Source organism: Rissa tridactyla, chromosome 6, assembly GCF_028500815.1.
Source record: "Rissa tridactyla isolate bRisTri1 chromosome 6, bRisTri1.patW.cur.20221130, whole genome shotgun sequence".
Taxonomy (NCBI): domain Eukaryota; kingdom Metazoa; phylum Chordata; class Aves; order Charadriiformes; family Laridae; genus Rissa; species Rissa tridactyla.
In genome coordinates, this window is record NC_071471.1 from 2,859,491 (window position 1) to 2,872,361 (window position 12,871).

Sequence of the window (12,871 nt, forward strand, 5' to 3'; positions counted from 1 at the left end):
CTTCCGCTTCCGCCCCGCTGCCGGAGCCGCCGCGGGAGGGGAGCGTGGTCGCCATTTTTAGTGAGGGCCGACGGGGGCTGGAGGGGGGGGGCGGCCGCCATCTTCAGCGAGGGCAGAGGAGGAGCGGCTGCTCGTGAAATGGAGACCGGGAAACAGCCCCCTGGGCCCCGGGGAGGGGAGGTGGGGAAGGCGCCCAGGCACCGGCCGCCACGGCTCTCCGCAGGCCCTGCGAGGGGGATCAGAAACAATGGCAACACTCCACAGCCGGCCAAGAGCATGGTTTATAGAATCGTATAGAATCATAGAACAGTTTGGGGTGGAAGGGACCTTTAAAAGGTCATCTAGTCCAACCCGCCTTTTAATCAGAGTCCACTTAAACAACAAACGCCAAGGACTCAGGAGTTCAAAAGCACCAAATAGTTTATACGTTTGATACAGCACCGTGAAAGAGCGTAGGAAAATGAGGACAACCGCGGACAATGAAAATGTGACACTTAATAAGCATTACAGAGAACACACTATTTGAGAATTACTAACCCGTTGCATTTTAAGTTCTCGCAATAATTTTGTTCTTAAGACAACAAAGTCATTCATATAAAAAAAGCTGAAATACATGACGCACATCTATCCAAAAGGCTCGGGGGGAGTCTGAAAAGCAAAGAATCAAATACAAATTGCTCCCAAATACAAAATACTTCCCAAACCTATCTCGTGATTTTGTGTAGCTTCTAGTTAGTGTTCCTGAAGCAGATGATCCTTGCAGGTATCTGTGTAATGAGTAAATGAGTTTGATACACTTATTGTCTTGGTGAAAAAAAAAAAATAAATATTGGCATAGTTCAATGAATACAGATCCTTCCTCTCGTTCCAGACAGATGACTTGCTCCAGCAACAGGGTTAAAAGGCGACTGAAGTCTCTGGCAGTGTCGGAGCAGCTGCATTCACGTGCTCTCTCCCAGTTCACCTCGGAGCAGCAATGTCAGTGCACTGACCTTCCCCGTACACGCTTCACATAAATAAACCAAACTCTTCTCTTCCTTCAATGGGAACAACACACTGTCCTTGACGCACGCAGTCATTCCTTGAGGCCTTCCAACTTCCAGACAGGCTCCACTCATTACCTATTTTTTTCTACTACTTAATACCTTACTTGTTTCAGCACGCTCATCATGTGGACGCCAATATCCTACTTGTGTTCCTGCTAAGGCAAAATGAGAACAGCTACTCCTGTACATTCCCATTTACTTTCTGATGGATACTAAAACGAAAATACTAACATTAGTCCCTTATTTATAAAATCCAACCTAAGCCAAACTGGAATATATTCCTCATTAGGGTCACCATGGGGCACATTTTAGTTAGAAATTATTTGGCTTCATAACATTCCTACGGGGTATTCTTTTCATTCCCGGTTTAGAGATCAGAAATAACACAAGTCAAAGCGAGACAAAGGCTTTCAGGAGTCAACAAGCAAGTTTTCTGTATCACAGGGCTCCGTGCTTTGACAGGAGACCAGCTTTCCTGTACAGGACACAATGCTGTTCTACACAAACATACACACTTCTTAAGCCCACTTACTTATTTTTTGGGGTTCTTTTGAATGTCCTTTTTCCACCTCTTGTCACTGTCCCCTGGAACAGCTTTCTCTCCAGAGCTCAGCTGTGCCGTTCCACCTGTGTGTCGTCACCAAGGGTTTTAAGAAAACCAGCATTCCCCCCTCTCAGTTATACCCATATGAGCAAAATTAACTTTACATATATAAAATGACTCTTATTAGTGCTTTGTTAACTATATCATTGCTACCATTTTAAGCCAGCCAGGATGAATGTTTTCAAAATAGGAAACCAGCGGTTCTACTACAGACATTCATTCTCTATACAACGGACTAATAAAATGCAGTCAGGACACCATCAGGTTGCCCTTTTCAATAAAAGATTTAGTATTAAATCAGCATTTCAAAATCACAAAAATGGTCTCGCCTCCTACAAAGAAATGTACGCTAACTGGTTGACTATATTCAGCCAATTTTGATCCTTAACTTTAAAAGTCAAATGCAAAGACCCTTGCATGCCTTGAAGCTGGTAACACCAAATCCCACTGATCAAGAAATGTTTTATACACTAATTATATCTATACAAAGCTTGCGTTAGACAATCTTACATTACAAATTTACAATCAATGCAGAAAGAAATGTACACTCCACCACTAATTTATGGGTAATTTCAGCCTGGTAACTATCACAATCTAAATGACCTCACCCTTATTTTTATCTGTCCAAGGATCCACTCAGAAATACAGATACAGAATGAATCATAAAAATTCACTTCTAACGATTATAATGGTAGGACAGCACTAATCTGAAGAGATGTGTGAAATCATTTGAAAGTGATAACATTTTAGTAGTCTTAAGCCAGCATGTAGGAGAAGTTTGAAATTTAGAGAATTAAAATAACTGTCCTCAAATTAGTAGCGGTGGGAAGCTAATTATAAATATACAGACTTATAATAATATAATTATAAACTAATAGAAGCTTGCTCTAAATGAGGCTGGTGACACACATCATTTCAGCGAGAGCTAAATTAGGGTTTCAGATACGAAAGTAACGCTCTTTGTACATTTTCAGCTGGATCACTCTGCAAATTCCCTTACAATTATCCCTAAAATGTGTCCCAATCCACAAAACAGTAGTATGTGTTTCCTTGGTGCATTAAAAGATAGGAACCGAAGGTAGATAAAGGAGACAAAAATCATGTGGGAGGTCTGCAGTAAATGCGTGGAAGAGAAGATTGTTGGACAGTCCCACAGACAGGAGCTGAAATTAAACACTGAACAAAGAAAATGAACGATGAGGTTGGAATGTATCCCAAGAGAAAAAAAGGACAATTTTAAAAGCTTATCAAGCATACACGGTGGGAAATGCAAGCTGGTATGTGAATTTGGAGACGTCCATGCCTGGGAATTTTTGGAACACCTTTATCTTTGGCAGGCTGGTGCAATTCGCTAAACATCAGCACCATGACCTGCTGCCACAGAGGGTAACACGAGCTGGATATACAGTTCGATCAGTATGGCATTACTTCAGCATGGAACTAGATGTTGGCTTTTTCCTTTTTAAACTTGAGAGCTGCTCTCGTACATCAGACGTGAAAGCGCGGGGTGACCATCAGAACTGCTATCACAACATGCAACTACTCCCACCATCCCTCCCCCCAGAATCTGATCCATCACACTGTAAATGTGATTATTCCTACCGAAACCCCTAGGAAAGGAAATTCACAACACCAAGCTGTTATACATGCTTTGCTGATATAAAGAGAAAAACATTAGAATTGTATAATTGCTGTTAAAATCGTATTTAATATCACCTTTTAGTGACTGGAGATTAATTCCATTTCTAACAAATTGATTACAGGGAATGAAAGTAATCAAGCCGTCTCATGTATCTGAAGATGACTTAAAAGATCTTTTTCATTTCCAAACCTCATTAAGCAATCGGTACATTTATGAGGCAAGTCTGCTGAGTGCCTGAAATCCAAATGAGTTTTAAGGTCCTCAATCTGTCCTGTTGAATATTCACAGTACTGACACAAATAAATCCCTTCAGATAAATGAGAGCTTAAATGCTTGCAATACTCCAACATACCTGAAAAGCCCTTCCCACAGTCATCACAAACATGAGGGAATATTTTGGTGTGTTCAATCGCTACATGCCTGTTGACATTTGTATGCAGCCTGCTCCTAAAGCCGCACACTTGGCACACAAAGAAGTTTTTGCATTTGTCAAAACTGATTTTGTTTATGAGACTGTACTGTCCACGCTCCTTGTTATGATAGCTGTCGCTTAACTCTATCAGCCGACACGCGTGTTCGTTCACCACATGGCTATGGAGATCTTCTGGATCATTTGTTTCGTGCTCACAGAACTGACACAAATACTGCTCGTCACAGCTGTGCTCCTGGAAGTGCAGGTACAACTCGCTGCTGGAGGAGAACTGCATATCGCACTGCTCACACCAGTAAAGGTGGTCGTTGAAGTGAGTGTCTGCTATGTGCTGACTCAGATTCTCAAATATCACTGTTTTGTAATCGCAGTATTTACAGATGTACGGATCCTCCTCATGTAGTTTTACGTGTTCAATGAGCTGCACTTTGCTGGAGAAGCTTTCTTTGCAAACTTTACAGACGTGAGTGTCTGTACACGTCTTATGCTTCAGGATCATGTGCTGCTTTAAATCAGAAAAGTACTTGCTATTAAACTCACAGAGCTCACACTTGTATAAGCCACTGCTGTTGGCTCTCAGCAAAGGCCATTTCTGTTGAGCCGTGATATTCAAAGCCTGGTTCTTCTCAAAGATTTTACAGGTTTCCAGAGGGATTTCCTCTAGGTCCTCAGCTTCTAGCTTCTCGGGCGACACAGTTTGTGTTTCTATATCGTGAACTTCTACAGCATTCACTTCTGTTGTAGAAATTTCTACAGTTTGAATATCAAGAGGTTTCTCCTCTTCTGTAGGGCTGTCACTGAATATAGGTGAATCACATAAGTCTCTGCACATTCCATTATTAGTACCTTTATCTGCAGGAAGAAATAGATAATAAAAACAAGAGGTTAAAAACAACCCTGCAAAACACCTGGGTCCGTATTTACCTTTTCGGTTAGTTGTAGCATCTTAGAAATGCAAAAAGCAGTTATTTTCCCCCAGCCAGACTATGTATTATGGTTAACTATCAAATAAATAACGTAAACTACAAATCCTTTGCCTCTTCTGTCAGAGCAAAAGTGACATTAAAAGCCAGCAGTCAGGCTCTCCAGCTTCCCAGCACCCAAGCTGCAAATCCACATTTACCTTTACCTTTATCCTTCCTTTTAGCGTCCGTATAGTGCAAGCCCACAACGTTTGAATGGGACCCGCTCCAGTGAGAGGTCCCAGCATGCACTGGACTCCCATCATCGTCTGTGTCTAGGCTCTGCACAGCACTGTGGAATCTACCTGCGGAGAGAAGAGAAGGATCTTCTTGTCATTGTCTGTCTATCACTAGCATCGTCACGATTCTTTAACCATACATCTTAAATACTATTTACTTACTCTAGTTGCATAAATTTATTTTTATAATCACATCATAACCTACATTTAAGAAAGCAACAATAAATACCTTAGAAATTATTTCCATACATACAGAACACAACAAACAAATTCAAAATGTGGCAACTCTGACTTTAAAATTTCAGCAGAAAATAGTCAGTTGATTATAATGGAATAAAAAAAATCCTTAAATGAAAACTTGATATTTGAAAGACACGATTTAAAAAAATATTCTTAAATATTTCTGGACTTTGCATTTTAATATATAATACTTTCTAAATCTTCTGGAGACTTGCTAGCTAATTTATTAGAGTGAAAAGAAAAATAAATATAACAAAAATCCACCCTCACATTTGCACTGCTAAACTTCACATACACTAGTGGATGTTTTATAAAAATATCTGTTAAGTACTCTTCCCTAAGTACAAATACAGCTCAAGGCAATTGCTGGTAAATTCCATCTGAACTCTTAGATTATTTACATCAGCTTTACATTACCTAGCTAGCAGATGTTTAGATAAATAATCATCATTATAAGTGTTGTAAAATTGAAGGACCTTTTAGTCATCATCATTTTTTACTTTGAAAATTGGATTTCAGTTACAGGAATTAAACCTTCCACCAGTCTAAGGCGCATCAGCTCACAACGATGCTCAGAAGTCACAAGTTTGTATTATATTTACTTCTATGAATAAGTGCATGACAGGCTTAGTAAAGAATTGCAGAACAAGACGTCAACATGTAGTCTTACCTCTGTTTTCAGAAAACTTTGTATCTGGCTGTTTCATAGAACAGACGCTATAGCAGTGGTCCGAAAAAATTCCACTGTTGTCTATGTATTTGCTTGCACCTGAAGAATCTTAAAAAAAAAAAAAAAAAAGGCGGGGGGGTAGGCTTTAATACTAAGACACTGCTGTAGCTACATACGCATTTAGTGTGCACCAAAATTCTCTTCACTGCTGCCTTTTTACTTCTTGTGCTGGGAGCATTCTGTGCTGGCCTCATAACATTCTGTTGTGATTTATGACTTTTAGCTGCTGCCCTGATGTTTGGAGTCTCAGATACAATTGTTATCAAACTTTACTCCCACTGAAGACAGTGACAGAAGCACAGTTCGGCCAGTGCCAAATGCTTCCGGACACCCCAGCTTTCACAAAATTCCTCCCCTTGTGTATGAGAATCCTCTTCATTTTGCAGCTTGGGCAAGTTTCCCAGTTTGCAGGGAGTACAGAACAGAACTGTTCAGACTGAAAGCGGCTGAACAGCAGAGCGGGCAGAGCATGTACTCAACACCTTCCGACCAAGACTTCTTATCCCACCCTTTATGTTACTGGTTTTCCCTATATTAGCACATGCAGTCCCTGCTCATAACAAAGTAACTATTTTGAGGAAAAAATAAGCTTACTGAAGTGCACCTAAGTCAAGCTCTAGACTGACCTGAATATCGAGAGGGGTGTAGAGTCTTCCTTTTCCTCTTTTTAGGATGTTCATTCATTTTGAACAGTCTAAATTAATTGTAAAGTGAAAACATTAAGCATTAGGCAGACTTGTTTGGATGCAGTTTATCTTTCGTTACTTTATGAAACAATACAAACGTTTTGAAAATGTCATGTTAAGCACAAGAGGGTTTTTCCTACTCCCCCTTCCTGCCCCCCAGCTCATTTTGTTACAGTTAAGATGAAACGTACACAAGAACTGAAGTCCAGTTTCATATTCCTGCCCTGGAAAGAGAGAAGTTTCACCATGAAGACAGACTCCATGCACTCAGGTAACTCGGTGTAACCTACACAGCAGCTTTTCATCACCCTGTTGCCTTTTGTCAGAGGCCAGATATTCTGAGGCGCAGCCCTTCAGGTAAAGTTTTAATGCTGAAAATACCAACAAAAGTCATGCTCTCTTACCAAAAATCCTAGACGCTTCAGTCTCAGCAGGCAGAGCGGCTAAGAAGCTGGTGGCTGGACAGCTTCCAAACGCAGCGAATACATCAGCTTGAGGTTTTCATCTACGGAGCGACAGCATTTTAAAATGCTTTAAAACTTGAGCACAAAATAAAAAAATAAAACCCAGAACCAGATACACAAGTGTTACAAAGAATGAAGCTATGGAAATTGAAGCTAAAAAACAACATTAAAAATTTGATATTAACTTCGATTTGGAGTTATCAAAATTAATAAGGTAGACGCATTAGAGTGTTTGTTTTCCTTTCGTCCCAGGTTAGCTGGCTTTCACTGCACTTGGCAGGTTCTGACAACAGAAAAATAGATGGAGACGACACCAAAAATACTTGAGCTATATATTGACCCAAATAGTTTTGAAGAAGGGCTGCAAACACGGGATCTGCTGTGGTCTACCGTAACACCAGAGCGCTTATGGGCCCAGGGAGTTCTAAAGCCAATGCTATCAAGAGGTGACAGCAGGAAAAAAGGTCCCATACCAAGTAAACGCTGTCCTCGTGAGATGAAATTTGCCTGAATTAAAGTTTTATTTTCAGGGGAGAATAACATGGAAAAAACAGGGGTTTTGATACTATATCATAGTCTAGGAACATCAAATACCCTCCTCGCTTTTCCCGACTGGGAGGGGAGAGCCCGCAGCACCCCGATAACGAGCTTCATCCCCGTTAAGGCGGCTCGGCCTTTTCCCCGCGGATGGGCCCACGGGACAGCAGCGCCCGTTACTCCCCTCCGGCGGCTTTCCCCGGCACATCTCTCGTGGAGACGGGCTCGTGAAGGCCATAAACCGCGAGATCCCCGGAGCTCCCGCCGAGCCGGCGGCGGCCCGCGCGGAGGCCGGAGCGGGAAGGGCGGGCGGGAGCGCGGCGGAGGCGGCCCCGAGATCAGGCTGCAGGCTCCGGAGGCGGCGGGGAGCGGGCCCGGGATCGCCGCGGGCCCGGCCCCGCCTCAGCGCCGGCCGCAGCGTGAGTCAGTCGCCGCTGGCTCGGCGCGGGACGGGCCCCTCGCCTCAGGGCGGCGGGTTCGCGCCTCAAATGGCGGCGGGGCCGGGACTAAGATGGGGGCGGGCGCGGGGCCGCGCCCGGCGGGGCGAAAGGCGGGAGGGAGGCGGGTCGCCGGCGGGGCCACCGGGCTGCCGGGGGTGCGGGCGAGGCCGGGGCCGCTCCCCTCCCGCCGGGACTCACCTTCCGCTCTGCGCCCGGCCACCGACCCCCGGCCGCCGCCGCCGCCGCCCCCGGACGCGGCGCTCCCCGCGGGGGAAGGGGCGGGGCCAGCGGCGGGGCAGGGCGCCCCCTGGGGGCCGCGGCGGCGCCTCTCAGCCCGCCCGTCCGTCGCCATAGCAACCGCGGGCTCCAAAATTAATTTATCCTTTAATTTAACACACCAAACTCTCATCCTACCGCTCACACTCCAGCCCGTTTTCATACAGGGCAACGCGTCTCGGGGAGGGCAGGCGGTGCCAGCGCCCCACGGAGGGGCCTGTTCTACACACGACAGTTGGATGCCCAAGCGCCAGCCTCAGGCAGCTCAAATTCACTCGGCCTCGGCGTAGCAGCTGTGCCTTAAGGCTGTTATATAGGAGAATCAATACATAGACACTATAAATAAGGGCTGGAAGGTCTAAATAAGCAACTTCCCCCTTTTCACAATGTTCCAAGTTTATAATCGCAAAAGAATCCTCCTTTCCCCCCCCCCCTTCATCTCACTTTTTTTTTTTAATGCCACAATAATGAGCAATAAGTTCTATTTCCCCACAGAGCAGAGTATCTCAAACAGCATCTTATTATTTTGAAAAACAAGCCATTTCTTTTGAAGCCTCAAGGGAGGCCATTCTCTGATGGACTTAACACAGATCCCAGCCTTTTACCAGGTGTTTCATTAATTGAGCTCTTCTGCTCCGGCTTGGCCTGAAGTTACCTCATTTCAAGATCAAGCTTTCAATTAGCAGAGAATCCACCACATCCCTAGTGTTGTTGCTCCAGTGATCAGTAAAAATAAGTAAATACATAAATTATACTCCGCTTACTGATCAAACACGATCCTGGTGTCCCAGCTGAGTTTGTTCCCCGGTGTCGATTCCAGCCGCAGGAGCTGAGGTTTCTGCAGGACAGCTTGTGTTTTAAGTTCTCATAAATTGGCTACCCACCCAAAGGGGTGATGCCCACGTATTTCTCCCTCTAATCACCAAAACGTTTTCCATGTGAATATTCAAAAAAACCCAAAAAAAACCCAAACAAAAACAAACAAAAAAAAAGCACTTTCCCCAGTTCCCAGCGGAGGGCAGTAATGAGAACTTAAAATCCGTTATTTGCCAAGGGAAAGTAAAAAAAAAAAAACCAAAAAAACCCCAACCAAACCCAAACAACCCAAAAGCAAAGCTTTGCTTTGAATTCAGCCCTGCTCAGTGAGACAATCTCAGGCTGACCAAAGCACAAAACACCTTCTGTACCTTTTAATTTGGTTTCTTCTCCACAGAAAGCAGCTCATCCCAGCAGCACCTATGTCAGACAGAGAGACAAGACCTGGCGTGAAAGGATAACACCGGAGGAGGAGCCCCCTTTGAAGATCTGTTTCAAACTCACAGGTATTACACAGTGTCATCAATGCTTTAGACAGAAAAGTCTAAATGAGACTTGTTTTCTAAACCATTGCATGCTCAGGATGTTCAGGCAGCTCCGGGTCAGATTTTAATCCCCCAGAACCAACTGTAAATAGAAAAAAGCCCCCAGGATATTCACCTTATTGTTTAAATGGGCAACACAGATGATGCTCATTTCAATTAGCAGGGATGTATCCTTACGGAAATAAGTAAACTCTATCTTCAGTGAAAGCACTAAGTGTAGCTTATGAAATAACCTTTGCTGAAGGTACATTCATTAGTGTTTAAAAGGCCATACAGGAGGTAAACGACATATCCTGTCTAGCATCGGTATTCCTGCTTTTTTTTTTTTTGTTACATGGGTTCAGATTTTGGATCGAGTCTTTCCAACGGAGGCTGGAAACCAGACTGATTTCTGATCAGAAAGTCAGAAGGGCTCACCGAGATTCCCGTACTAAAGCAAGTTGCCCACATGGCAAGTCATTTCTCTGTTTCACCAGCGTTATTTTGCAAGTTTTCCATAATTTTTTGATGCTTTGGGGATAGAACTACCACAAAAAAAAAAATCACACCATGGGAATGGCAGTAAAGTCTAAATTTTGTATTTGAACAAGAAGTGACAATCTCCTTTCCCTGAACCATCCTGTGCATTTAAAACCAGGTAGCAACCACTCAGAACCATTTCATAGTTATGAGAAAAAGGTAAAACTCACCTTGTGCTGTAATAAAGAGAAGTTTAACTTGTTAGTTCAGGTTATTGAACTACCTACTTCAAAAATCACTAGCCAGAGATTCATTTGCCCTCTCCAGACTGGAGCTCAGCTTCAAAACAAGTGTAAGGATAATTATGTCCAGCTTTAATTACAGCACTGGAACCCCGTGCAGACTGAGCCCTTGGTGGAACGCAGCCCTTTTCGAAGCTGGGCAGTGGGGATCTCAAACAGAATCGACCAGCATACAAAACGCAAGGCTTACCGGGGACACAGATGTGTAGAAGTGACCTGATTAAAAACTCTGACACGTCCCTTGTCTCTCCAAGAGAGTGAAATTCTCCACAAGAGAACTCAGATCCCTCCCACAATAACAGTTTGTTAGCAATTGAAGCCCAAAGGAGACCAACACATCCACAGAGGCAATTCCATTGCAGCCCCATGCTCTTATACTGCAAATACATATATATATATATATATATAATTTCCTAAAGATGTTTCTTACTCTTTCAAAATGCATATTGGATACAAAAATACAACCTAGTTTGTTTGGTTTTGTTTTTAAAATGTAGTTTTGGTAATGAAAGCATGAAGGATATTTTTAAAAAAACCAAACCAGATTGATTTAGTGGGGGCTTTAAAACCATCCAGCTGAAACAAAAACCTCTGCTCTCTTATCACAACTTTTACAGCCCACATAGGAAATAAGTTATTTATTTTGAGGTTCAACGTGTACAAGAATGAATACCACCTACACTTAGGACTTCCCAGCTATAAATAAGGCAAATTCTATTTCTGCCCCCCTCCCAATTAACTGATGCCTGCCATTTCCATCTCCTTTCCTCCTTTATCGAAAGAAGAGCTACAACCCCAAATCACACCCCCCAGACTGAAGATGCCTCAAATTCTCACGTCAGAATTCACAAGTGTACCAATCATAGTATTTTAATTTAGTTGTTAGTATATACATTAACACTCAAAAGTGTGATAAAAAACAAAAGTAGGTTTTTTTTTAATAAACAGCATGTGATACAGACTGCGAAGATAAATAAAAAGCAGACTTTTTACAGTTTCCCATGAACACGAACTACAATAAGTATCATCGGCCAAACTTTTGTTACTTGAGTAGCAGAGCAGAAGGGGAAAAAAAAAGTTTTTTGTTTAAAAGAGAGTATTGCAAGACTATTCTCAGTATGACAACACATGCATCTTGCTGCATCTTAAATACTTTTTTGGCCCGTTATTATTAAAAATGTCTTGCTTTCTAACTACTTTACCACAGGACCTCTATTACAGAATGACAGACACATGGCAACACCCCCCCCCCATAGTGGTTATTTCCAAGATAATTGTCTCATTTTTTAAAGATAATTTAAGCACTGGTGGGTGTTTATACTCTCCTTTTGATGCAGAGATGTAACTGCTAATTAGCTTCGACAGAGTGACATATAAGCATCAAGAGATTACACCCTCCTGGGCTCTATTTATCCAAAATGCCCCCAAGACCCTGGGCTGCCAGAGGAAGAGCACTGCCAGCAGGTGGAGGGAGTTTAGCCTTCATCCCTCCCCTCTGCCCAGCACTGGGGAGGCCACACCTGGAGCCCTGGACCAGTGCCGGGCTCCCCAGTAAGAGCCACACATGGACATACTGGAATGGGTCCAGCAAAGGGCCATGAAGATGATGGAGGGGATAGAGGGGAGGCTGAGAGAGCTGAGGTTGTGTAGGCTGGTGAGGAGAAAGCTCAAGGGGCACCTTGTCAATGTATATAAATACTTGATGGAAAGGAGTAAAGATGACAGGCAAAGCTTTCCTCACGGCTGCCCACTGAAAGGACATCAGGCAATGAAACAGAAGACATTTCATATAAACATTATGAAAAAAACATTTGCTGTGGACTTTTTTTTTTCCCCCCTCGGACAGACTCTAAACCCAAGTGGATGATGTCCTGGGCAACCTGCTCTAGCTGACCCTGCGGCTGGACCGGACCATCTCCAGAGGTCTCTGCCAGCCTCAAGGATTCTCTGAAAGTTCTTGCAATTGCGGTACCAGCCGCAATGACAACACTGCTTTCAAAATTTCAAGCCTGAGAACCCAGGACACCAGACTGCAGCCATACATATTTTAAATCCTTTTCTCCACCAGAGAAGTGGATTTTGATAGCGTACGTGGATATTCACAGCTGAAACTTGCAGAGGTGTGAGCAGGTAAGGGGAAAGGATGATACGATACGACCAGATGATGAATTATGCATTTATCGTCACAAGAGAAGATGAAGAATTTGGACCACAGTGGCTGTAGAAAAGGAAGAAGAGGATTCATCTCTTCCTCCCTTCCTCTTCTTCCCCCTGCCCCAGATGAACAAGAAAGATGACTTTGGACAGCCTGGGGCTTCTTTGGACTTAAACCAAAGAAACAAACCAGAATGAGACTGCAGCTACGACTATCTGTGTTTTGGCTCTTATGGACCAAAGTACAGCAGACATAAGATTCTTAGAAAAAACAGCATCTGCTTGAATTAGGCTTTCTG

The 12,871-nt window shown here is 43.4% G+C and overlaps 1 protein-coding gene across 7 annotated transcripts; it reads right to left on the reverse strand.

The window, feature by feature from the left end:
* Nucleotides 1-402: 402 nt before the first annotated feature.
* ZNF639 (zinc finger protein 639) lies at nt 403-8,305 on the reverse strand. Of its 7 annotated transcripts, none has more exons than XM_054207271.1 (7): nt 8,219-8,305; nt 6,984-7,084; nt 6,771-6,803; nt 6,520-6,587; nt 5,834-5,941; nt 4,846-4,989; nt 403-4,574 (listed from the first exon to the last, which is right to left on the reverse strand). In XM_054207271.1, the coding sequence occupies exons 4-7, from the start codon at nt 6,575-6,577 to the stop codon at nt 3,427-3,429; spliced, it is 1,458 nt and encodes a 485-aa protein (XP_054063246.1). In that variant the 5' UTR covers nt 6,578-6,587; nt 6,771-6,803; nt 6,984-7,084; nt 8,219-8,305; the 3' UTR covers nt 403-3,426. The 7 variants fall into 7 exon arrangements, with proteins under 7 accessions (XP_054063246.1, XP_054063248.1, XP_054063243.1 ...); XM_054207273.1 differs by lacking the exons at nt 6,771-6,803; nt 8,219-8,305 and having other exon boundaries at nt 403-1,201; nt 1,579-1,673; nt 3,645-4,574; XM_054207268.1 differs by lacking the exon at nt 6,771-6,803.
* Nucleotides 8,306-12,871: the final 4,566 nt, after the last annotated feature.

Excerpts from the sequence above, each read along its gene's own strand:
- ZNF639 (XM_054207268.1), bottom strand. The coding sequence starts at position 6,577 with ATGAATGAACATCCTAAAAAGAGGAAAAGGAAGACTCTACACCCCTCT. Across the intron at positions 5,942-6,519 it reads ACACCCCTCTCGATATTCAG|ATTCTTCAGGTGCAAGCAAA; the intron begins GTCAGTCTAGAG and ends TTTTTTTTTAAG. Across the intron at positions 4,575-4,845 it reads AAGGAAGGATAAAGGTAAAG|ATAAAGGTACTAATAATGGA; the intron begins GTAAATGTGGAT and ends TTCTTCCTGCAG.